Source organism: Sciurus vulgaris, assembly GCF_902686455.1.
Source record: "Sciurus vulgaris genome assembly, chromosome: 8".
NCBI lineage: Eukaryota > Metazoa > Chordata > Mammalia > Rodentia > Sciuridae > Sciurus > Sciurus vulgaris.
In genome coordinates, this window is record NC_136468.1 from 4,180,012 (window position 1) to 4,207,131 (window position 27,120).

The window sequence follows — 27,120 nt, forward strand, 5'->3', positions numbered from 1 at the left end:
TGGAACATTTACCAAGACAGACCACATTCTGAGCCATAAAACAAGTCTTAGTAAATTTAAAAATATGCAAATCATACCAGTTTGTTTTCTGATCACAAGGATATTAAATTAGCAATAAAAAAAAGCAAGATCTCTGGAGATTTCCAATTATTTGGAAATCACTAAACACTTGTATGTGACTCACAGGTCAAAAAAGAAATGCAAAGGGAAATTAGAAATTATTTTGGACTGATTCAAGTGAAAACACAACAGCAGAATTTGTCACAAAAGCAAAATTTGTCACTAAAGCACTACTTACTGTGGAATTTGTCATGCTAAATGTTCATATTAGAAAGGAAAGCTTAAATCAATGACTGCTGCTCTTACTTTAGAAAAGTAGAAAAGAGCAGTAAATTGAACTTGAAATAAAGTAACAGAAACATTAAAATCAGAGCAGAAATTAATAATAGAGGGAAGGAAAAAAACTCACAGAGAACAAGGAAATCACAAGTTAATTCTTTGAGGACATGTATGAAAAAGCTGATTCTGGCCAGACTAGCATTGCCAAGGTTCCTTCTAGAATTTTCAGTCCCGTTTAACATCCGTATTCATGATCCACTTGAGACAATATTTTCAGATGGTGGTGGGAGTGGAGCTTATTTTTCCTGCACGTAAATATCCACAATGTAACATTCTGTTCTCAAAAGCCACAAAGAGATCAAGCCACAAGACCTCTTTAAAATCGTATAAATCACAAATATGATAAAGGAATTTACAAAGAACCCTCAACTCCATTAAGTGCGAGAAACCCACTTAATTTATTGGTTTTTTTTTGTTTGGTTTTGTTTTTTTCAGCAAAAAGCACATGGGGCTAGCAAATGGGCAGGTGTAAACCTCACTAGCCACTAGAATAATCCAAGTCTACACTGCAACAGTGCAAACCCAGTCCTAGTGGAGACTGAGCCTTCTGAGCATCGGCAAGGATTTGGAGGAACTGGCAGCCTCACACACCGTGGGCAAGACGGAAAATTAAAAAACCCTGTGGCAAATAGTTTGGCAGAGTAAACGTCAGAGTTAAGCACACCTACCATATGACTCATACTCCACTCTAGACACCCACCGGGCTACGTGCAGCGTGCGCTATCTGTGACAGGCTCCTAGGTGAATGCTCACGACAGTCACAGGCTACGGCCAAAAGGCGGAAGTGCCCCAGTGCCTGTGACAGCCAGACATGGGTGCGAGAAGCCCACCATCACCGGTGACTCAGTGGCAAAAGAGTGAACTATGGACACATGTCACAATGGGGACGAATCCCAAAGTAATGACAGTCAGTGAGAGCTGGCATACAAGCATGGACACATGAGTTCCTATTTCCGTTCATAAGAAATGTGGGGACGGAGCAGCGAGGGGATGGTGAGGGGGACGCTTGGAAGCAGAGCAGCTGCTGGGAAAGAGGCCTCGGTTCATCATGTGCACGCGGGTGTGTAAACAGCCACCCAGGCCCACCCACGCCCACCCATGCAGTTATGACTCGGTGCAGTCCTTACACATGATCTGCCAGGACCTTAAACCTGTTTCACAAGCCAACCTGGTGATTACCAATTTGCGGGGAGGGTCTTATTTTGAAGCCACGAACTGTGAACTTAATTAACTTATAAAATTATGCAATGAGTCTGATACTCATTAAAAGTGAAAAATAGCAAGCAAGGGCCCCTGAGAAGAACAGCCCAGCTGCTGGATGCCTTTCCCTGAGGGCTTGCCAGGGTCACTGCTATTACACCAAGTCTGAAGGCCGCCCAGCCTTGGTTCTGTGTGAAGGTATTTACCGTGTGACTGTCTTGCCGTCTATGCCCAGCAGGCCTCCATGATGTCGGTGGCTTTGCTTATGGCTCCTTCTAGAGCTGGAACATCATAAAGGGGCATGTCCTCAGCCCTCAGGTGGGCAAAGGCCCAGAGAAGCAACCGGTGCCCATCAGCAGGCACAGCAAACACTGGGTCAAGTGGACTATTCCTTCCTTCCCTGTCTTCACCCCACTCCCAGATGACCCTCGTTGGGTGAGCCTCTCCCCATCTGAGCGTGTGAAGTTACCAGGTCTTGCGAAGGCCAGGAAACAGGAAGCTGCTCGGCTGGGGGCCCATTTGTCAGACATAACTGTAAGTTGCTGCGTTGTCTACGTGTCTTGTACTTTCTCAGTGTCACACTTAAATTTTTCATTAGAAAAGGAAGACACAGATACAGCAAGAACACACATATTCTACACAGTGTATCTCTGATACATGGAAATGATAAAACTTTTGAAAGCCTCAAAAATGTGGGACAAAGATGAGTGAGGAGTTACATAACTTCCTGACTGTTGACTAACCACAGGCTGCCAGGACCAAATCCTAGGGAGCATCAGATTTGGTGGTCCTGTAAAATCCCAGATCGCTATCTCCACGATAGAGAAGGTGCCAGAGGACTCCTTGGAACCCACGGGAGATTTGATCCAGGATCAAATATAAAAATATAAAAATCCTCAGTCGCCCAGGTCCCTACTCTACCCAGACTAAAATGGTGCAGTATTTGCACATGATCTACACACATCCTCCCATATACTTTAAATTGTGTCTAGATGACTTATATAAAACAGAACAAATACTATGTAAATAGTTGTTTTAAAGTTCCATTTTAAAAAAGTATCATAAAAAATCTGTAAATGTTCAGATAAGCTGCATTTTTCCAAATAATTTTGATCCACAGTCGGTTGAATCCATGAATATGGAGCCAATGAATAGGGAAGACCAACTGTAATGCATTTGAAGTACAACTTTTTACTTAAAAAAGTAATCCAAGAAATGAAACCAGAAAAACAATTACTACTCATTTACTGCTTTCTATTCCTGGAAATTAACTTATGTATGAGTTTATATTCATTTTATGTATTTTACTCTAAAAACAAGGACAATTAAAAATTTTAAAACCAATAAAATGTAAAACCAAAATATCATAAATAGATTTTCACTAATATCCTGGAAGTCATTAAAGCAATTTATGTTTTATGCATTACATTAAACTTTCTAAAAACCTTCAAGATGATTTAAGTTCTGGGTAGTAAAATGAATTTACATTTTTTATTTATATGGGTGCCTTTTCCTACTTCTTTTGGAAGTAACCAACCAAACAAGAAAATTTCTCATTTACCACGCAGAACAAGAGTGGGTGAGAGAAACTGGATTGAACACATCCTTCCAGTAGGAAGAACTGGTGCAGTGACCTCCGGGCTGGTTCACCGACCTGCGTGGAGCCCGAGTGTACGTGGGAGGTGGTCCCGACTCTGCTCACGTGGAGAAGACAAGTGGGAAGCAGCCTGCGGCAACAGGAAGTGCCACAGACCGGGATCAGGGCATGAGGATTCAAGCCTTGGCTCTCTCATTAATCCGCTTGGTTTTCGTTGGATCTCAGTTTTTATGAAATGAAGGGACTGAAAGAAATGACCCCTGAGGTTAGATGCTGGTTCTAAATGTGACATTTAGGGATGGAGGAGTCTGTCGCACAGGACAAACCAGACACTACCATAGAGGGTGACAGTGCGGAGCGGCAGGATCGGGGAACCTGGGAGTTCAGAAGGGAAGGCAGGCTCAGAGAAGGGTGGGTGCGGGCTGAGCGCAGGTCTCAACACCAACACCACACTGGAGAAGAGCCCTGCGCCCAGGCGCCGGGGAACCCCTCCTGAGGGGCGCCCGCTCTGTGGCATGCTCTGGCCCAGGGCAGTGGTTCTGGGCTGCATGTGTGAGGAAGGAGACAGGCAAGAAGGGCACCCTGCTATGTCACAGCTGCCATCATTAAAGTCACAAGCTCAGGGAGCCTGTCCTGGCCCTGGTGGCCTGGCGCCAGGGGCTTGCTCAGTCATTTGTGGGAGGGTGTCCCACAGAAGGGGAGCCCATGACTGAGCTGGGTCTGAAAACTGAAAAGCCGTGGGAAGCAGAGGAGCTGCGTAGCTCCGAAGCACGGACCAAGGAGAAGTGTGGAAAGGGCGAAAGGCCCAGGAAGCATAGCTCTGCCGATGTGGAGGCAGCAGGAGCGCCAGGGGATGCAGGAGAAGGTATCCTGGGGAGAGGGAGGACAGTGTCAGAGGTCCTTTTAATAAGAGGGGAAGGAACAAATGGAAGCCATTAGCCTGATCAAGTTGTAATTGGTTAAAAATGTGCGTTTGCAGAATATAACACGTCAGGGGAATGAAGGCAGGCGGGAGCAGAAGGATGACAGGCGAGGACATGCAGAAGGGACTGAGCTCAGGTCAAAGGACAGACAGACCCACGGAGATCTGGACAAAGGCGGGCAGGGCAGCAGACCAGCAGTATCGGAGGAGAGAGGAGGTTCACCGTTCTTTCCTGGACATGGCAGCTGTGGGCACAAGGTTGGCTGAAAACCTTGGGAAAAAAGAGCAGACTGTTGAGCTACGGTAGAGATTGACAGCCCTGATTCCAGACCTGGGAAGACAAGCTCTGCACAGCTGATCCGCTGGGCTTCCTGGTGAAGGAAACAGGGAGCTCCAGGCCAGTGGCACCTGGGTGAAGCTCCTGCTGAACATTCACACTGGGGTGCACGGTCTTCGAGCACGATCCGATCGAAATGCTGAAAGTCCTGGACAGGAATCCCAGGTCAGCAGCTTCTGGAGAGAAGAGCACCCCGGCAACTGCAGCAGAAAACGCAGCTGACACAGACCGACTCCAGGATGACTCAGTTGCTAGAATTATTACACGAAGGTTTTTAAAGTGGCTATCATAACAAGTCCCTTAAGTAAAGGAAAAAGAACTGTAATCCCAGAGATCCGGGAGGCTGAGGCAAGAGGATCAAAAATTCAAGGCCAGCCTCAGCAACTTAGTGAAAAACCTCAGAAATTTAGGGAGACTTTCTCAATTAAAAAAAATAAATAAACATAAAGGACTGGGTTGTAGCTTAAATTAAAATATTTTTTAATTGTAGATGGACACAATACCTTTATTTTATTTATTTATTTTCATGTGATGCTGAGGATCAAACCCAGTGCTTCACACATGTCAGGTGAGTGCTCTATCACTGAGCCACAACCCCAGCCCTGTAGCTTAAATTTTTCAAAGTTAAATAAAAAGGGCTGGGTATGTAGCTCAGTGGTAAAGTGCCCCTGGCTTCAATCCCTACTACCAAAATAAATAAATGTTTAAAAAGGTGAAAGATACTCATGATGAGTGAAAACTAGCAAATTCAAGCAAGAAAATAAAACTTACGATAAAAGAACAAAGTTGAAATTCTAAAATTAAAGCAATATCTGAAATAAACCTTGGAATGTGCAAACAGCTGACTGGAGGAGACAGAAAAGTCACTGAATTCGAAGATAAAGGATCAGAAATTGTATCCAAAGAAGATAGAAAAACAATTGGCCAAAAATGAGGAGTCTCAGAGGCCTATAGATTATAAACTTTATAACATATATAATCGTCATCCCGACAGATTAAGGACAAAACCAAAACCAAAACAAAAACAGGCGATGGCTGCCAATCCCCAAATAAAGATCCCCAAATTGAAGATTTCAGATGCTCTTTGGACTCCTTGCAGGACACACAAGACCACAGCCTGGCACACGGTCATCAACGACTGGAAATCAAAGACAACGGGAAGATCCTGAGGCAGGCGAAGGACAGCACCTGTAGGTAAGGGACAACGCCTCCAACACTTCCCTCTCCCCCGGGGCACCGCCACCTTGTGTGGGACACCATCGCTGAAGGGGAACAAAACCCTGCCAACTCAGAACTGTTACCCAGGAAATTTAAAAAAAATGCTTTCAGACTGAAAGCAAAATAAAAATGCAGGTGGGGCTGCTTGTATGGCCTCACGAGGTGCCTTCACACTGTGCCCAAGTGGCTGCCAGGGTACAGTTTTTCCCTTAGTGTCCTCCCAGGAACCTGCTGAGGAGTGAGGCGCACGGCCACAGCCCTACCTCTGCTGCCCAGCCTGGGGTGAAGCAGCTCTGGAAGTGCAAAGGGAGAGACTCAGAAAGTTCTCGGCCAGACGCCACCAGAGCTGGCCAGAGTGGCAGGCCCTGGGCAGCAAGCCTGGCCCTGCAGAAAACACCCCTGGTGGTCATGGGCCAGCTTTAAACAGAACCGCCTGGTGGGCTTTTTTTCTTTTTAACCACATGAGCCTGTAAAGGAAGCACCAGTGTTCTGGCAATTCATGGGTGGAAAGTCATGTTCTGTCCCCCAAACTGCATGCCAGGTGATGGGCATTGGCTGACCTCCTGCCCATTCCAGGAACCCGGATGGGTTACCGGGACACAGAAATTATGAGTCACGCCACTTATCAGAGAAGCTTCTGGGGACCCCTCCATCCCCCCAGGGCTGCAGCAGCTCAGTCAAGACAGAACCACAGAAAGCGAGCTCCACGTCTGAGGGGTGGTGGAAACGGCGAAGGTCCCGTGGCAAACCGACACAGCCCTGCTTTGCTCTAAGACAAGGGAAGGGTAGGACGGAACTAGAGAGCCATGTTAAACATCCACGTCTACAGAGGAGAGTCTTTGACCTTGACCCTCAGGCTGCTGTCCCTCAGCTGAGCATTCCTGAACTGGCAGGATCTCCACCCACGCTCAGCTGGTGTTCTCGGAACTCACAGAGAAAGGTGCTGAGAGCTGTCCTAGTGGCCGTCACTACAGGATGGTCTAAATGAGGTCTGTCAGTGGGTATTACAAATGTGCAGATCAGTACATGTTAAAATTGTGTAATATGTGTGTATCTGTTATCCCGAGACAGGAAGAACAGGACAGGAAAATATTTAAAGAAATAAGAATGCAGAATCTCCAATATGGTGAAAGAATTTAAGGTCTAGAGAATTTTACCTTCCGTAGGATAAATAACCCCATGGCTAGGCACATACTAGTCAAATGTGCAAAACTAAAGTGGGGGAGAATCTTAAAAGAGAAAAGAGCCAACAGGCATAAAATAGGAGTGATTACAATATCAGGCTGTTTGAAGAACTGTAGATAAAAATGAAACCCCCGATTATAAGTAATGTAAAGACCTTTTGTCTTTACACTGAACTTTTCCTGAATCTCCAACACCTATGTCCATGCTGGGCATCAAGATCTATCACATGGTGACCTAGTGATGGCTTGCTAAATAAAAATGTGGTGCTACATTCTCTCAAAGGTTAGCTAAGATGAAGCATGGACTCCATTCACTTTTTCCAGATCTGCAAAGAGAAATTTAATCAGGACCTTCCTCTTAGGGATCCTTACAGGATCTCTAGCATAGTACCATCTGTCTCACTACAAGGCCCATATTCCTAAGGAATATACCACCCTGCCCATTTTCTGTGGGATCTGCTCCTTAGGAGTGGACTTGCTAGGAAAGGAGGTGACCAAATTAAAAAATATCTGGAATCCAAACCTTGTGCACCACGCATCACGTAAATGGAAGGGATAACGTGAAGCCCTACCATCCTCCCTGATTTTGGGCGTTCCAGGGTCACGTCATGCCTCTCTCTCCCTGTGTGGCAGGTCCTGCTGTCAGCCCCAAACATGGATCACGGTAACTGAACTCACAGCAATTCTGCAGTGAAGTCCCCACAAGACTTGAAGACTGAGGTCAATCTGTCCACAATGACAGCAGTACAGCTGGGCTCCAAAGCCTGAGCTTTGTGCAGCTACTCTAGGTTTCCAGAGACCTGAGAAACCACCTACGATTTGTTGCCTAAGGTAACACATACGACAAGTTACCATACAGAAGATTCTTTTTCAAACCTGAGACTGAAGAGCGAGCCTCTGCTTGGGCTGGCATTATCTTCACCTGGGCACCTTTGCTCTGCTCAGGAGGAAGTACTTGCAGGCTTTCAGAGCTAACGTTCCACAATCAGATGTTCATACTTTACATTTTCTATGAAACTCAATTTGGTGTCCCTTGCTCAAGAATGGATACCCCTTTGAAGTTTACATAGGAAATGTTATTTACCAGGCGTGGGCAGCACTGTGTCATTCTAGCCTCAATTATTTGTAGAACAGCCCTGGTTGTTGGCTAGTACTTGATGACCACCAGTCCCTGAGCCCAGCACTATGTCAACACAGCGGGGGACGGGGGCGGGGCAGTTAGAGTGTATGTCCCACGGGATATTTTGGATTTACCCACCCCATGTGCATGTAACTCCTGGAGTTTTCTTCCCAGGAACAGTGGCTCCTGCCTATACCAGGGTGACAGTGTGGGCAGTCACCCGCTGTGGTCCTTAGCAGACTGCCCACACGCAGGAACGAGGAAGCTACCAGGACTTTTGCTTCTCAGTTCTGAGGTCTGGTATTCAAGGATGAGCCTAGTGGTAAGTAATACACCTAAACGTGGCTAGAGTCCACCATTGTGTAACCACTGGAAAGAAAGAAAGTGCTTCTCAAGAAATGTCAGTGCAAGAACACATCACAATGACGTGGTCGGTTTAAAACACTTCCGCAGAAATCAGCTGAGGAATGAGACAAGACGGTGAGCCCAGCCAGGGCGTGTTCCCCAGGGTCACAGCCTTTCCTCCAGGGAAGACGCCAAACACCAGGTCCCAACAAACTTGTTTCAAACTCCTAATGCAATCAGCCCTCATTTGGGGGGTTGATACTTCAAGGTGTTGTAACCTAGCTCTCACATGATCCTCTGCAATGTAAACTGTCCACCCGCAGCAGCCTGTGTGGCCCTCATTCCCCAGAGCACCCAGGGACACCTGTCTCCCATCGTTTCCATCCTCAACAATGCCACTGCACCACAACAACCTTCAACACAAACCACAAACTTTGAAGGCAAACTACACATTAAGTGGATTCTTCTTTGAGAAAAGGAATTGACCTTTGTTCTCTGAGTTCATGGAGAGCCATGGTCTCACGGTCAGCAATGGTCAGTCACCACAGACCGTAAAGTGCAAGCAAGGGGCTGTAGCTGGAAGTGTGTTAGAGAGAAAGTAACAACAACTTTTCATTTGGGGTCTCAGTTCTTGGAACTTCATAGGGGCTTATGCTTGCTAAATGAATATTAATGGCAACTGTATATTGAATTAATATAAGTCCATGGACCACGTATTGTTTGGACACCTCATAGCTCCCCAGGGCAATCCCTCTTTTTTAAAAAAATATTTTAGATGTTGATAGACCTTTATTTTATTCATTTATTTATATGTGGTGCTGAGAATCAAACCCAGTGCCAGGCACATGCTAGGCAAGTGCTCTACCACTGAGCCACTGCCCCAGCCCCAATCCCTGACTCCTGACTAACAGGTTCTCCAGTACCTTCTCAATCGTTGGTGTGTGTTTCCACACTTTCCAGAAAGGTTTATTGGTGTCAATACCCTGCAGTCCAATTCTGCCAAGAAGCCACTTTAACACAGGAGCCAAAGGCAGTTTTTAAAAGAAATTACTGTATGATCTGCTGAACTGCACAGATATCTACACTACATAATCACTGATGTGTGAAACTTTATTATTTTTCATTTAAAATCTTATAATGTCAGCTACTACGGATTAAAAAGACATTTCCTATGGATATTAAATAAAGTAAATGTGAAACATGTAACTACTGGAATCATGGTTAATGAGAACAGAGATCAGAGATATGACTTCCTGATTCAAATATTTCATCCAAATCTAATAGCAGAAGGAAACGCTGGATATTATTCAGTTGAAAGTATTCAGTCCTAAATCCTCATCTTACATAACTGTAACAGACCACAAGTTCCTTTATCCATCAGATGGATCCAACATCATTACCCCAACTCCACACAAGCCCCAAAGCCTAACAAGTAGAATTAATGAGAACATTTCGATATGCTAATACACATGAATATAAAAATGCATACGTAAAAATAGGTGTAACATAGGACAAATAGTAGAGCATAGATTCAGGTTTCATATCAAATGCTAGGTACTTTGTCTTTCGGATTTTTAAAAAATATGAACGCTCTAAAATGTTTTAAAAGCACATTGATGCATGTATTGCTGAGTGACTTTCTATGTAAAACCCGGGTAAGGAATTTCTCTGCAGTTAACCACCAGGTACAATCGAACCCGAGATAAGCGGGAAAGAGACTAGCGGGCAGGGCCGAGGAAGGCTGGGCAGTGCGCGGCGCGTGGGCAGAGTCGCCAGCCTCCAAGGCTCTTTTTTTCCCGCCTGGAAGTAGACGTCCCTATACGCCCTGGCACTAGAAGGGTTCTGCAAGGATTCCTCAGGCATTGCCCGTCCTACTTTCTCTGAGCCTCACTAATTTCCTGGAAATAATTCCAGGCACGAGTTGGTCCATTAAAGTTAATGAAGCACGTGTCCGCTATACGGAAAAGAGCTGGCGCCTGCGGGGAGCCCAGCGCGCATCGGGACGCCTACTCAGCAAGCTGGCACCCAAGGGGTGCGATTCCAGGCCTCCGACCCTCACCGCGGACCTCTGCCCCCGCACAATCGGGAAACAGCTGCGTCTTCAGACCCGCCCTGGGTAGCCACAGGCAGGTGCCTGGGCTCTGCTGACTGTGGGTCCCTCACACATCACACACTCTTAGAAAACCCCGCGACCAGCCAAGGACCCCGCAAGCTGGGGGCAGACCCGGGTCTGCTCCGAACCCACAGCTAGCTGGCGTCTCTCCTCGCCAGCAAAGTGCACCCTCCACCCGCTCTCCAGACGCGCACAAGCCCCCTCCGACGCGGATCCCTTACCTTGTGGCCTTTCCCGGGGGGACACCTGACGTTATTGGAGGCTCCAGCTGTTTGATTCATGTCCAGAGGAAGTTGGGGGTTCCGGATCCTCTACCTTGAGAACTTCCTTGGCGCGTGGAGGGTGGCGGCAGAGGTGCGCGCCTCCGGTGAGATGCGAGAGGGTCCTCCCTCTCCAGCGACTGGGCGAGGGCGAGGGGAGTCTTCGCGCTGCGGGTTTCTGGTAAGCTCCTCGCCCAGGGACGATAAAATCCGCAGCCCAGAGCCGGAGGAGAAGCAGCTGCCTGGACCCCGGAGGGAGCCCGGGCCGGCGCCAGCGGCTCTAAGGGCGCTCTGCCCAGGACTGCCTTCCTGGGAAGCAGTCCAGGACTCTCAAGACCAGAGGCCGGAGCAACCCCGAAGGCGCTCGGAGGAGGGGCGAGGAGGTGTGTTCGGAGTGGGGTGTAGGACCGAGCTCTTCCCTGCGCAAGGGGTGGGGAAACCCGCGGAAGCCCGAGCAGAGCGCGCGCACTCACGCGCTCGCGCCACGCCGCGGGGCAGCGCCGCTGCTGTGAGGGACCCCGGCGCTGGCCCTCCGCGCCTGCATGGATCTTTCCAGACCCCTCCACACCCGGGAAAGCTCCAGCCGGAGCGGTAATCAGTGCGAATCCCGGCACACCGACCCCGATAGCGGCTAATTCAGACGGGCAACTCCACTCCGAGGGGCTGGCGCCCACTCTTGCCTGCGGCTCCTGCTCTGGGCTCCAGTCGCTAACCCTTCTCGGGATGGTCGGGAGGTGGCACGCGAGGCTCTGCCTGAGCCACCGCACAGGCGAAGGCGAGAAAGTGGAGGGGGCGGAGGAGGAGCTGGGATCACACCGGGGTCCACTGGCACAGTCCCTGCAGCTACCGCTGAGGGAAGTAGGCACTCTGTCAGCGGGAGGACTTTGCGCGCCCCATCCGGAACCAGCTCACATCACCCTCCCGTTTGGGGCGGCCCCACCTGCTGGAGTAGGGCCTTATTTAGTATTTAGAGGGGGGCTGCAGGGTAAATCTACTCTGTGCAAGAAGTCTTTGCCGGTCCCCAAGGCTTCCTCTACCTGGGTGGTTGGTTGGTGTTTCGTTTTACCTTGTCTTTCTTTTGGCAATTGTGAAGTCATGATCTAATTCGGCATCATCTGGGCACAGGTGGAAGGAATATTGACCCTTGAGGAAGATGAGAAATCAGGAAAGAGCAGCTGCTTCATGAAGACTGCATTGCAACATTGCATAATGGAGTCTGAAGGGGACCAAGGGCACATTAGAATACAGCCATTTCAATGAGCGGAAGGTTGAATTTTTCTAGATTTTTTTTTTTTTTTTTTAGGCAGAGATAGCTGAGTTTGAATATTCTGGATGGAAAATCAAGGCATGTAATTCAGTGTCTACTTGCCAGACCCAGTTCCTTAATTTTATCATGTGAAAAGTTCAGGAAGAAGTTGGGCTCAGGGGTGAGGACCACAGACTCACCTGTGCTTCAGGCACATTGACTTGGTGACAAGCACCCCATGGGACGCCTCTTTAAGAATAAAAATGTTTGTTTTCATTCTTATGTTATTTGCTGATGCTCCTCCTTTCTTTGATGTTCCCATTCCCAAGTTGGAGTAATCTCCACTTTGTAAGATCTATTTTTGTGTTCGGTGGCTTTTGCCCGCTGAAGTCAAAAACAGCTCCACATTTCTGCAGGTTGGTTAGAACCCTAGCTTGCCACCTACTAGTGTGCATCTTTATGCAAATTCTTTCTCTCAATGATTCTTAAATCTCCGAGGTAGATGTTATAGCTGATGTTGTCCAGGTAAGAAAACCAAGGTTTGCTGTGTGGAAGGCCTTTGGCATAGTTGCAGGTGCTCATAAATGACAGGCATTGTTATTGCCATCTGGAATCTGCTCCCTTCGCCTTAATCCACAGACACTATCCCTTGACTCCACTCCTTCTCTGGCTCTTGTCCGCTCGTGTGCAAGGACCCACGTGATCAATCACGTGTGTTTTCCCTCTTCCACTCTAGACCAGGTGCTGCTGTGGTAGAGGAAACCAGTCCTGGAGAATGATTCAAGGAAGCAGTTGTCAGTGACCTGAAGAGAATTCCTGTGACCTCGGATGGCTCACCTTTGTGTTAGAAAACACATTTATTAATCATGCTTGAAAGACCCACAAAGAAAAAGACGGGAAAGCCATTGATGCCTAACTGACTATGTCACTTACATGGATGACTTTGACGTAGTCAGTTTTGCTTTAGAAAAACAATGTTTTTTTCTCTATGACATGAATAGTTTTATTCCAAAATATTCCAAGACATTGAGTTTGACTATTTTTTTCTTTCACTTTTAATTCCCATCTTCTTTTTTTACTGTGTTGTGATTTATAGGTAATAAAAGGAGCAGGTCGGTCTGGACAGGTGTGTTTGTTCGCTAGCCCTCACCCCTGTTAAGATACATTCTCGTCATCTGTGGGGGCCGCTTCCTGCCACCTCCCAGGAAACTTCCCTCACAAGCAGTAACTTCTGACTTTGTCACCGCAGGTCAGTTCTGCTTGTCCTGGAATTTCATATAAATGAAATCGTACATTTTGAACTCCTCACAGCACCTATGAGTTCCACCGTGTTTCCGCACCTTTCACTAGTTCTTTCTCTTGGCGCGTAGTGTTCTAGTCCTTGGACACACCATCACGTGTCATTCCCTTACTAATGAGTGCCTGAGCTGGCTCTAGCTTTCAACTATCGGGAACCAGACTCTTCTGAACACTGGTGTGCAGGGCTTCTTGTGAACACCGGCTTCCACCTCTCCTTTCCGAGTTTGTTGGATCTGGGGTCCAGCACAGCTTGGCTCTGTCTTCCCCCCCCAGGCTCTCTCCGGGGTGGCAGTGAGTGGGCAGCGGGGACTGTGGCCTCATCAGAGGGCTCTGCCAGGGAAGGCAAGGCTGTGGGAGGATCCCGCTCCTCCTGGACTTTGCCTGGAGCCTCAGTCCTGTGATGGAGTTGACCAGGGGCCACCTACTTTTCCTGGCAATTGGAAACAGCTTCATCAGGCAAGGACTCCAGAGGAGCTGGAGGGAGTACAGGCAAGACGGATCACAGTCACAGACAGCCTCCCTGTGGTGCGAGAGCTTTCCCCACGCCACATTCCTTAAGTTAGGAGCAAGTCATCAGTCCTTCCACACCCACAGGGCCGGAGCAGCAGGAGGGAGGATGGCTGGGAGGGGCAGTCGTCACTGTCTGCCCTCCAGCCTCCACAGATCTGTGTCCCCACTTCCTTTCAAGTTCCCCCAAAGTCACCCCACTCAGCAGCAGCTCAGAGTCCAGTTCCCTCACCTGGATCAGTCCAGGTGTGAGCGAGGTTCCCGGGTCAGGCCTGTGAGGTAAAGAGGTCAGGTGGGGAGCTGGGCTCCCACGGCGAGGCCCAGGTTTCCCTCCCTTGTGCTGAGAACGGGGGTGGGTAAAGAGTACCTGTGCAGAGGGAGGCCGGCTGGGGACACGGAGGGGTCATGCCCTGTGGAGGTTCTGAACCCGACAGCACAGGGCCGGGCGTGCTGGCCTGGGCGTGTTCCTCAGGCTCCCCACAGCGCAGTTTCCACGTCTTTACTGGTTTTCAGACTGTCCTCCAAGGGCGCTGGGAAGCTCTGGGAGCAGCCCAGGCCCCAGGAGAGGGGAGTGACGTGCCACGTCCCAGGGACTGGTCTCAGTCTTATGCCCCTCTCCACGGAGGCTGTCTTTTCTCATCCATGGATTCACTGATTCACAGCGTAGCCTGGACTTGCGGGTATTTATATTTCACGTGGGCATATGTTCCGATTGTCTCGTTTGGGGCTGAAAGTGATTCTGGCACTGGTCACTGGGGACCTTCAGGCTCCTGGGCATTGTGTCCTGCCTTCTTCGGCCTGTGTGTGCATGGGTGTGTTGGTCCTTCCTTCCTTTGTGGCAGCACGAGGTCTTTCAGGCTTATCCTCTACATCTTTTGCCTCTAGACTCCACTTCTACAGGGAGCCAGGAAGCAGAGAAGAGCAAGAAGCCAGCAGGACAAGTTATGGCCCCCAGGGCTCAGCCCTGCTCCTCCAGCCGCCCCCGCCACCTGCGGTTCCACCCGGTGTCCCATTCACATTATTAACTCACAAGGTGGGTGAATCCACCACACAGGCTGCCACTCTCCACCTCTGAGTGTCCCACGTGGGCGTGTTGGGGGACACCCGAATCCACGCCCTGACACGCTGCAGCGCCCTGTTACCCTGTGGTTGCACTGAGGGGTGGTGAGGCTGGAGAAGGGGACGTGTTGTGTAACATTGAGTCACATCTAGCAGGCGTCTGTCCCTCAGATGTGACCTTCGCAAGCGGCTCTTAGTTTTACGTTCCCTCCTTAGTGGGATAGGAAGGGTGGTGCAGGCAGAGCGTGAAAACGACCGGGGCTGAGTGTCAGGCGGGTGTGGCCCCCGGGGAGCAGGTCTTTGCTTGGAGGATGATGGTCTGTGTGAAGTTCACGGTGCTCACTCTTCCTCACACTCCGCCCAGACCACAGTGGTGTCTCTCCTCCTCTTCACTGTGAGAACTTGGCGACGTTTCTGGAGGTGACGTCCACGTGTGGGGCCCTAACGTGACTCAGGACCCCCCCTCTCACACGCCTCCACTCTTCCCGCCTGTCATCCCTGCTCCTCGGTAGCGTCCGGTGGCTTGTCTCCACTTGAGCAGAGCTCAGCTGTGACTTCCTAAATTTTCCTGGTTTTGTCCATTGCTGGGTGACAGCTGGCCCTCAAAACTTAATTCTTGATTGTCCAGCAAATGCCGTTGGCTTTCTCCTCACCCAGACTCTTCCTGAAGTGCGGAGGTGTGGCTTGCGAGCCATTCCCTGGACGCTGAAACGGTGTCGGCTGGTGTCTTTTGGACCTGAGATCTCCTGTTGTACATCTGTTTAACATTCCCTCCCTCGGTTTGTGTCTCCTCTCATGTTTTGCTCTCAGCACCGGGTGACACCGGGTGCTACCCTCCTCATTGCCAGGGAAGCTCAGCTGAAACCACGTCTGTCTGTGCCCGTTTCCAGCACAGTTCCAGACCACATCTCCCTTCAGTGGTTGTTGGAGGGGAGCTGGTCTACGAAGCAGCCTACTCTAACCACAATGTGTATTCTCATCATTAATGAGGGTTAGAACTCTCACCGTGGTGTGGCCAGCTTCCATGATGAATCGTACTTTTTAATAGCAAAACTTGGAACATATAGGCGTGGTGGTATTCATTAGAGGTGCAACGTTCAACCCGCACACAATAGGTTGTACTATATCAGGCTTGAAGGGTCCAAGTCCAGGGACATGAGCAGAAACAGCCTCCTTCTTTGCCTTCCCCTCGCACAGCTCTGTCTTGGGAGCACTGGTGAGCTATGTGATTGCTACTCCATCCTGTAAGTCTTGTCTTTCAAGTCACCTAAGCATCTTTTCAGTGACTCTTAAATTAGAGCAAACACAGACCACCCCAAGAGGAGCTGGTAGGGGAGCCCTCGTAGCTGAGCTCTGGACAAGCACTCTGCACCTGACAGCTCCCTTTCCTACCAGGATTGAGGGAAGCAGTACATAGATCAGGTCAAACCTGACTTTGGTTTTTCAAAGTGAAATGCAGCCACATATCATTGGCAGCAGCTGGCTACATTTTCTCGCTTCACAATTGCATACTTTGCATTTCACAAAATTTCTTCAGGGATGTAGGCATGCACAAGTGCTGGTCATGAATTCAGAGCAAAGAATGGATAGCTGAGAATAGCACTTGCTCCAGTGAGTAAGCTGTGTGGTCGCTGTTAAGCCACCAGTGCTGTGAGCTTTTAAATCCAGTGTTTTGAGGGGAAATTCCATGTTTCTGATGGTGAGTTTAAGGTTTGCTGGTTGCTCACTCCTTCAGTAATTCACTTTCCAGACCAGGTAAGCAGCTGCAGAACACTAAAAATGAAGCGGCATGCTACAGGTCACACTCTTGTGGCTGGCTGAACTTCCTGTCTGTCTTTCAGGCTGACCGTGAAGTAGTCCAAGTTCCCTTGGCAAACAGTCCCCACAAATCAGAAGCTGCCCTGAGCACCCTGTTCTCCAGGATCTGTCCTCCCCCTTCCTGTGCCCCATGCTGTGGCACCCCCAGGCCCTAGCTGTCCTTGCCCAGCTCCTCCCCAGTGCAGCTCTGCTCTCTAGAGAGACTGCCCATCCTGCCTCTGTGTCCGCACTTCAGGCCCATTTGATCTTCTCAATTGACTACCTGACTATTTAACTTTTAGGTAATTTTCTCAGTGCATCTCATAAAGAAAGGGGGAAAAGTGCTACTAGAATCTTGTGGTGGATGGTGGTCGGAACACGTGCAGCCCTCAACCTAGGGAAAGGTGACCTTGGGAGCCCTTCCCGCTGTCCCTTGGAGCTCCCGGCGCCCTCCTGGAACTTGATCAGCACTGCAGCCTCCTTTGGCTTCCCTTCCCTTGTGGTCGCCCGGGGAGCCAGAGCTCCTGGTGTGCAGTGGGCCCCTGCCCCTGCTGCTGCCCGCTTGGTGCACCCAGCCACCCACAGACCCGGCAGGAGTGCTCGTGCAGGCTGCTCCTGGTGCGAGGATCCTGCAGAGCGTCTCACACCGGCAGGCACCGGCTTCTTACTGGGTTTCGCGTTTAACCCCACGTGGTGTGCTTCCTGGTGAAGGAAGGCAGCATCTCTTCCCCCACCCTCCAGGGCATCCTGCCTCACCTCCCGCCTCCCAGCCCTATGCACCTTGACTTAGAGTCCATTTCCAGGGAGAGCCCCAAACTAAGGCATAGGAGGAGGCGCAACCTCACAAACACAACCTTAGTTTAGTTTTTATAATCATCCCTATATCATGGGATGTAGCACAAAGAAAGAAATCTGTTCACCTCTCAGATGAGGCCCAGGCAGGAGCAGGTCACTTCAGATAAATACTGTGATACAGCGATGACCTACATTTTGAAAGAAATCATTCCAGACAATTAGTACAAAACAATCTGAATTTGCAGCTTGTTTGCCACAGTATTTTTAAGCCAGTGCTTTGTGAATCCTGGCACAAGGGCCTGGAATCTGCAGGTTCTGTGGGTTATGAGCACCAGAGTCTAAAGTGTGATGGGTGAATGTATTCACCTACACACAATCGTTTTCAAAATATAATCATGCTACAGATAACATAGTTAAAGGAATTAGTATTTTATTAACAAAGCACGTAATTTCATTCAGTCTGTTTTCTCAGCAAAAGCTGCAAGTCTACCTTTTTTTCATAAGTTATATGAATTGTTTTGATACTTGCAGAAGGGGTATGCTATCAGGAAATTCTGGAAAATGATCTGCCATACCTTCTTGCCTTAGGTGAAGCCACCTGAGTAGGCGGGTCCCTCCCTGCCACCCTTTTCCTAGCTAATAAAATCCTCACTCAGCTTTCGGTCATATCAGCCAGATTCTATGGTGCTCCTGAAAACGGGGGTGCTGTTGAACTGAATGTCTGAGTTAATGTAATGTACTGAACTATCATTTTCAACACTCCGGAAAGGTTCATATGGCAAAATCCATTTTCTGTTCTCTTCCTGTTTTAATTAAATGTTAAAATCATCCTGGCAGAACTCAGCAAGCGGCAGGGAGAATTGGCACTTTTTCCTCCTGAGTGCCCCTTATCCATACCAGCTCAGGTGTTCTTGCACCCAGCCTACACCCTGGCCTGTGCCTCAGGCACCTACTTCCCACACTGGAGCCACCTCCTTCATCCATTGTGCACCCGCCCACCCTACCCCTGTCCTCTGAAACTCAGTTGCTTGCTCGGTTTCTCCATGAGAACCGCACGTGATGGCAGAGTCAGTTCACCAACTCTGATAGACTAAATTCCCTGGAATTGATGTTGATGGCCAATGTACACACCTCCATCAGACACGCTCTTCAAATTTATAGTCTGCTTCTCTTTAAGTCATTTCTACTATGCAATTGGAATAGCTGGAATATTTCAGTGAAGAGACATGAAAAGATGCTGTATATTGAATAGCACATATTTTATATATATATATATATATATATATAAACATACTTCAGGAAAATTAAGTGAATTACTATATTTGGAGGGAGGTTCATTACATAGACCCATACTTATTTCAGAATCTGGGGCACTTTGCTTTTATATTCTCTATGAAGAAGACTTGACTAAGCGGATCAATAGTGTAAATAAAACTCAACCACTTAAGGGAAAAATGGTCTTTAACCAATTTAGCCTATCAGTTACCGATCAACATAAAGTTTACTATTTTAGCCATTTTAAAATGTGGGATTCACATTTTAAAATTGGCATGAAAGTATATTCACACTGTTGTGTAGACATCCCATTAACTAGCCCCAGAGTTCTTTATCACACCAAATGCAAACTCCATCTCTCTAATTGTAATGACCCTTATTTGAAAGCCTGTTACAGCATCGTGTGGGGCTGAAAGAGTTTCTATGTCCTTTACCAGGAGAGTAGATAAGGAAAATAAGCAGAATGTCCACCAAGTACCATGCAGTAGGTCATCCATGCAGAGGAGTGAAACACGTCCAGACTCCTGGGCCAGACAGGTGTCTGCCAGCTTCTGTGTGAAGGTCCAGCACTCAGTACCCAGGCAGCGCAAGCTGATGATTTCTGCTGCAACCACTCAGCTCTGCCATTGTGTCAAAGCAGCCATGGACCCCATAAAAACCAAGGGAGCAGGTGCGTTCCAATAAAACTTTATTTATACAGTTTGAAATTTGAATTCCATAATGTTTACACGTCATGAAATATTCTCTTGATAATTTCCCAACGAATTAAAAATGTGAACACCACTCTAATCTCGCCACGGATGGTAGATTGGAGTTAGCCAGGGAGTCAGAATTTGCTAACCCTTAGCTTAGGAAAAAAGAAGAAAAGAAAAAGCATGTGATACAGAATAGAATGTAACTTACCAATATTAAAAACATATGCACCAAAGCAACAATGTGGATTTTCTGGTATACATTCAAGGAGTCCATTTTGCACATTAAAACGTTTGTAGAAAGAATGGTAACATGGTGTGGTGATAAAAAAGGATAAACAGACAAACAAAAGGAAAGGCACGTCGCTGCTGGTGTCATTTCTACTGAGTGTGACACTAGATCTCCTGGCCAGGTCACGAAGGCAGGCTCAGGAATTAAGAGGCAAAAAGATAAAAATGAAGTAATACTGTTGTTGTTTGTGGAAGACATGAAATAAAGAGAGCCACACGGACTTTTTAAGTAAAAGACAAGACTTCAGACGTGACCTTGGCATCCTCAACATACCATGCGCCCACCCGAGAAACCCTGGACTTCAGTCTGGGCTCTTCCTGTTCCCTGACACTGCCATTTGGTTCTGTGCCACCAGGCGTGTGGTATTAGTGATACACACTCGGGCAGGGGGCTACAACGACCTTGTGGAGTGGTGGTGACCTGGGGGACCCAGGAGGGTTTGGGGAGGTAAGAAGAAGGTTTGCCTTCCTCCAAGCTGTCCCTGTCGGCTCAGAGGGGAGGGAGGTTTCCCACAACCTCGGTAAACCAGGCAGGCCAGACTCGCCCTAGGAAAATGGTTATGTGGAGGAGACGCAGGCCGTGAAGCCTGGCCTTGCTCTCTCATGGTGAACAGGCAGGAATAATTCGCTTACCCCTCGTTCTTTGGATTTTGCAGGACCAATTTCACTCTCCATTTGTATTTGCAGATTCAGCTGTTAAACCGTTTTCTTATGTTCTAAAAGCTCAAAAACAAGTGCTCTAGAGATGGTTGGCTGTGTCTTTCTGCCTTGGTTTTCTAACACTAAACACCCAGTGAATTCTGCAGTTCCCTGTTATGAGGTTCCTGGGTGCAGGACGCAGGAAGGGCAGGGGCAGGATGATGGGGACTCTCTCGAGGGAGGCCGGAGCTGCAGCTCTGACCAGAAGGAGCAGCTCTGTTAACGGTGCGGGATGCAATGCCTGCAGCAGAGCCACCCAGTCTGTTCTCCCGTGGCCCAAGGGTCATGTAGCCATCACACTGATTCACAAAAGTGGACCATCATCTCCAGTAACAACTGTTGGTAACAACTGTCCATGACGATATGTAAAGTTGAAAGTCCACTGATGGCAACCTTGCTCTGTCCCCCAGATGCCAGGTGGGTGCTCACAGTGCATCCTGCTGGCATACCGTAGGCACCAGAGCTCAGTGCCTGCTTTGCTGGGGTAGAGGGTAGGATGTAATACCAGCTTCCTACTTTGCCCTCCTGTGCCCAGGCAGGGACAGGTACCATGTTATCGGCCTGGAATAGGTATCACTGCAGAATGTTTTCTATTATTAGGCCACATGCCTGTCCAGGTTCTTTGCCAAGGATGAACAGGCTGATTTTGAGCTCCGGGCTGGATTTTCTGCAGTGCCCTGTCTTGGGCACACAGTAACAAAAAGAATACTCAGGGAGCTCACTGTCCTGTCCTTCTTCTGGTCCTGATGTCCCAAGCAGTCTGCCTTCTCTTCACCCCTTACCTCTTCTGCACTCTTTGTTGTTCTGTGTCCAGGACATTTTGTTTGTAAAGGTAGAACATGGGAAGACAGGGTCCTCCATCTTACAGGAACCTAGACTCACAATTCCACCTGCCCTTGTGCCACATCTCAATAGGGGCATGGCCCACCTAAAATAAAAGGGTCAGAATCTCTTAATGTACTATCCAAAGTGCCCAGAATACAGTTTTAAAACTACTCATTGTGCCAAGAACCAGGAAAATTGCAGCATAAGTGGGAAAAGAGGACTGACTCCAACACAAGGATAGATCAGAGGTAGAAACTACCCCACAAGAATTTTAAAACAACGATGGTAAAAATGCTTCAGGAAGCAGTTATGGATTCTCTTGAAACAAATGAGAAAATCACACAAAGAAAAAGAGAATAAAATATCAAATGGAAATAGGAATCCTGAGGAAAGAAAATACCCCAAATAAAAAGCTCTGGGTGGCCTGGGTAGGAGACTGGAGATGACAGAGGATCAGCTCAGTGGACTTGAGGGCAGATGGATGCAGTTTGCCTGTCCGCACAAGAGAGGTACAGGTGACAGAGCAGCAGGCATCTGCTAACGAAAGAACTAATGCATATCCTCGCCGGCTAAGAAAAACGAGAGAGACCTTTAAAGCAGGCAGAGTGACACCTTGCTCACAGAAGAACATCCGTGCAGATGGCAGCAGAGCTCCGGCGTCAACCACGGAGGCTCGAAGGAAGGGAAGCCGTTTCCAGGTGTGAAGCACTGCGAGTTCCACGGCCACAGGACTCACCATCCAGGAACGGGAGAAGTGAAGACGTCGCCCACGGGGAAACGAGAGGAATTCGCTGCTGGCGAATCTGCCCCTAAAGAATAGGAGAAGACAGTTTTAGAAATAAAGTGATAAAAGAAGAAAGCTACTAACTTCAGAAAGAAGGAATGTAGGGACGGATAAAAACATTGCTAAATGTAATAGACAATCTTCTCATGAGTCTCTAAAGATCACATTGGATGGTTGAAGCAAGCGTTAGGATGTCGTCTGATGTGATGCTCAAAGCGCGGAGAGAAGAGACTCAAGACCATTAAAAACCTGAGGAGGGTCAAGGGATCTGACAGGAGAGAGATTCCTGCACATCTCTCGAAGCCGTAAGTGATTTTTTTCTCTTCTAACACCTAGAGCAACCACTGAAAATCTATATGAAGAAATCTATCCAAATGTGCTATAAAAATCAAGCTGGAATCTTAAAAACCTGTTCATATAACCCATAGAAAGGTAAGAAAGAGTAAAATGAAAGAGGAAACAATAAAATAATCATAAAATGGCAGATGTAAGTCCTACTCTGTGGATGATTGCCTTGGGGTAAATGGTCTAATACTGATTTAAAGGACAAGATTGGCGGAGGGATGGAAAGGGGTCTAGCATGGAAAGTGCAGAGGAAATGTGAGGAGTGGTCTTTTTTATGTGGAGACTAAACCCAAACCAGACGCTGTTTCTCATGATTCTGTTCAAAAGCAGTGAGTATACCAAGCAAGGATGTGCAGCCACACCCTGGAGGACACCACGCATAGGAGAAGCAAATGGGCAGAGACCAGAGTGCAGGGCTTTGTGACACTGCTTCCTACACAGAGCCTGGAGCTACAGGCAAAATGTAGACAGATGTCTCTGGGACTCCTCCAAGCACCCACGCTCCGCCCCTTGCTTGAAGTCACTTGTAATTGATTAAAAATTTTTAAAACTCATGTGTACTCTTATAGAGCAGTGTTAGGAGCTTTGAATTATTTTTTCATAGTTCTCATTGACTAATAATAATTATGTATATTTATGGGATACAATTTAAATACATTTGAAAGAGCAAGGAGATAGTATGGTTCTAAGGACAGTAATCGTATTCATTTTCTGTCACTGTGACAAAATACCCGAGAAAATGAACCTCAAAGGAGAAAAGGCTTATTTTGGTTCATAATTTCAGAGGTTTCAGTCTATGGTACTTGGCCCTGTTGTTCTGGGCTTGTGATCGAACAGGACATCAGGGTGGCAAGAGCTCATGATGAAGAAAGACTTAACCTCGCGGCAGCCAGGAAGTGAAGAGTGGGGCGGGAAGGCGTGTGGGTCCTGGGATGCCCTTCGAGGTCAAGCCCACAGTGGCCTACCTTCCTCCCCTAGACCACACCTTCTGAAGGCTGTACCACCTCCCGGCACTGCAAGCTGGAGACTTTTAGAACATGGACTGTAGGCAACATTTAAGATCCAAACCACAGGAATAATGCAGAGGATGAAAATATTCATCTCCTCACCCAGGGCCAGTGCCCCCTAACAAAAGACGGACTATGGAGAGAAAAGCCTACTCGTGTATGTAACTTAAGTTTTACCTGAGTGGTGCCTTCTGATATGAAGTCCCAAAGAAGAAGGGAAATTGGTGCCTTCGGTGCTGGGTTTGATGGGAAACACGGCTGGGGAGAAGTAAGGTGCATAGAAGTGAATGTGCTTGGATGGTGAGCAGCAAGAGGACCCAGCAAGGCCAGCTGGCTCAGTCTCCTGGCTGCTCCCTTCCCTCCACCCCTCTCGGGAGGAGGGACCCCTCTTGAAAGCGGGTCTCGGGAGCTGCTGCAGGGGAGCAGGCGGAGAGTGAGCATGAGCTTTCTGCTCCTGCTGTTTTCTCCAATACCCTGTACTGTTTGGGGGTAGCGTATTCTGAACCCTTTTGGGAGGTCCTCTGCAGTTAGAAATTATATTCTTAAGCAGCTGCACAGAGAATAATGTAAACTCAAGGCGCATTACATTCAAAATGATATGTGTACTCAACTTTCTTTAAATCGGTTCTGTAGAGACTTGATCTTAAATTAAGTCCAGGTGCAGTTTGTAATTCACTTTTTGTTCTTTTAATCAACTTGGTTGCAGGAAATAACCATGATCCAGTTTTAAAATGCACCACCGTATTGAGCGTGCATCTCATCCACTCAGTGAGAAGAAAGGACTCTTACTCTGCCTTATCTCCCAGTCCAGATGGCTGGGCAGCATGCAGGAACTGCACGGTGATGAACAGACCAATGCACCTGGGCGTGTCCCCTCCTGCCCCGCCTGTGCCTCGGCAGCTGTGTGTCACTCCTCCCCATTGCACTCGAGGCCAGGTCTTCTGGGTTGATTCTGGTCGCCCGTGAGAGTGTGTTCCGTGAAGCGCTGTGGACGCCGAGCTTCATGATCATAACCCAGTGTTCCAAAGGGCCGAGGGTGCTCAGAGCCTCCGGTCAGCGTTCATCAGCCCATCAACAGACAACCTGCTCGATGCGTGTTTCTGAGCGGTTGATGCCTCACCACGGACCGCACTGTGTGCGGGGGGCAGTGGGCTGGGCTAGAGTCAGTGGGACCAGTGCTGAGAGGCGGGTCAGGAGGTAGTGCGGTGGGTCACCGGGTCGGTCCGTCGTGAAGCCGTTGGAAAGCTCTTGGAATGCTGTGCTAAGTCATCAGAGTCGCCAAACAGGGGTGACAGATATGGTTACATCTTACCTGAATCCCCGTGTCGAGGTTTTGGGGAAGGGCGGACGGCAGGTGCACGGAGACCACTTAGGGGCTGCTTTAGGCCACTGGGTAGAGGGTGCGGGGCAGGAAGCCGCAGGTCCGGAGCTCGGTAGTTGTAAGACAGAAACAAAGGATTTTCTCCTGGGAATCCTGGTGATGGCCAGAGGAAGCCAGGATGGCTGCAGCTGTTGGGCCTCGGTGTCCGACTCCCGAGGCCAGGGAGACGGCGGGAGAGCAGGCGGGGGCCGATGGCAGCTAGGCTGAGGTGCCACAAGGCAGCGCAGCTCTCGGGTGCGTGCACATGGCTTTCAGGAGAGAGCTGCAGACCTGGAGATTGGCAATCGGAAGTAGGTGCTGTGTGGACGGCGCTTAAAATGATGGACCTGGAGGGACTCACCAAGGGAGCTGTGCGCGCCCTAGTCAGGATTCCAAAACACACCTGCAAGGAGCAGCGCGGGGTCAGGCGCTGGGGCGGGCGCTCTCCGCTTGCGCTGGTGTGCCCGACCCTTGGCCCCCTGGCTGGCGCATGTGGGCCCCGGGTGGCGTGGGCAGTGCTTCGTGTGACCCGCCCACCACCACCGGTCGAGGTTAACTCCAGGGCACCCGCGGAGGTCCTCTATGCTGCCCGGCAGTCTTATTCCTAGCCCTCCTACTAAGTGCAATTCCCATTTTCCTACTCGCGATAGACACCAGCGTACTTCGCATTTTATTGCTAATTCCCTTATTAAATTGAAGTTGGGTTCAGTAATTTTTCATAAGTTTTTTTAAAATTTATGATGCTTTTAAAACTAAAACCAGCTGCATTTTCCTCCTGTTTTAAGAAAAAAACGAAGACATAGACCAATTTATTGCTGAATAAAATTTAAGAAGAGATGAAGAACTTTTTAATTTAATAAAAATGCTTTTTACCCATTTTATTGAATCATAACAATATTCAACCCTTTCAAATCTGGTTGTTACAAAATTCTCTCTATATCATAAGGGTTTAAATGCTGTATTTGATGTAAAAGGCTTAAAAACACAAAGATTCATGGTGGTGTATGTCAGATAAATTTTATAGTAAAAGGGAAATGGGCTTAGAGAATGTAATGATAGTACAACATGCAATTTCTTGAATATAGAGTAAATTAGGTTAGCATTATATTGATTCCAAATGAATCTTTATGTTAGAACTATCTTGGAAGAATTCCTTTCTCCATAGGGTGAGTTACTGTGCATGTCAATATTACCAGAACATAAGAATCACCAGGCTTTGGTGGCGATCCTCATTCTGGCTTTCTCCAGAGGGACGAGACTCCTTCTCATTTGCTACCCCTTGGCCCTCTGTACCAGGGACCTTGGAATTTCCACTGTTTTCCACCAAGATGAGAGCTTTTCCTTTAAAGCAGCCCTACTTTCCTACTTACCTGTGCCTTGGAGATGGCAGACACTCTTGTAGGCCTGTGAACTAGTTCCCTCCCTAACATAAGACACCAACATGGTAAGTTTTCTTTTGAAAATGTGCCCAGCAAGCAATGGAATGGGGCATCTGTGGGCAAAAAGGAAGGATCCTGTGGCCTAAGTGAGGTGGAACGAGTCTGGTGATAGGGGTTCAGCAGCTTCCTGTGAAGGTGAGGTGCAAAGGGCTGGGGCTCTCTGGGGCTCTCACCCCCCTAGAGGGACATCTCTCCATGAGATTCCATTTATTGCTAAGTAATCTGTGTGTGTATTGTAAATGGGATTGCTCTCTTGATTTCTTTCTCTGTATAAAAATTCTACTGATTTTTATATGTTGAATCTATATCCTGTAACTTAACTAAATTTTATGATTTCTAATAGTTTTTATTGGAGCCTTTAGGTTTTTCTGTGTATAAAATCATGTTATATGCAAAAAGGGACAATTTTACTTCCTCCTTTCTATCCTTTTGGTCTCCTTTCTAATTGTTCTTGCTGTGACTTCCAATGCTATGTGAAATAAGGGTGGCAAATGTGGACATCCTCGTCTTGTCCCTGATCTTCCTGATCCTAATGAGCATGATGTCAGCCTTTTCCCACTCAGTAGAACGTTGATATACATGGCCTAGATTGTGTTGAGCTATGTTCCTTCTATACCTAATATTTTGAGGGTTTTTATAATAAATATTATTGAATCTTATTGAATGATCCTTCTGTGACTACCGAGACAATCAAACACTTTGGGCCCTTGACTGAATTAACTTGATATATGACATTTATTGATTTTTGCATGTTAAAACTTCCTTGCATCCTTGGGATAAATCCCACTAGATCAGGGTATATAAACCTTTTGATGTGCTATTGTATTTAATTTGCTAGAATTTTGTTAAAAATGGTTGCATCTATGTTCTTCAGAAATATGGGTGTCTGGTTTTCTTTTGTTGTTGTTTTGGTATGAGGGTAATGATGGCCTCATAGAATAAGTTTGGAAGACTTCCTTCTCTTTCAGTTTGTTGGAATTGTGTAAGAATTGGTCCTAGCACTTC

The 27,120-nt window shown here is 47.9% G+C and overlaps 1 protein-coding gene across 1 annotated transcript in view; it reads right to left on the minus strand.

The window, feature by feature from the left end:
• DPP6 (dipeptidyl peptidase like 6) overlaps positions 1-10,860 on the minus strand; it is a 934,588-nt gene extending 923,728 nt beyond the window's left edge. Inside the window, exon 1 of the mRNA XM_079149262.1 lies at positions 10,657-10,860. Coding sequence (XP_079005388.1) covers positions 10,657-10,716 — 60 coding nt within the window. The 5' untranslated portion in view covers positions 10,717-10,860. The remainder of the gene's footprint in view (positions 1-10,656) is intronic.
• Positions 10,861-27,120: the final 16,260 nt, after the last annotated feature.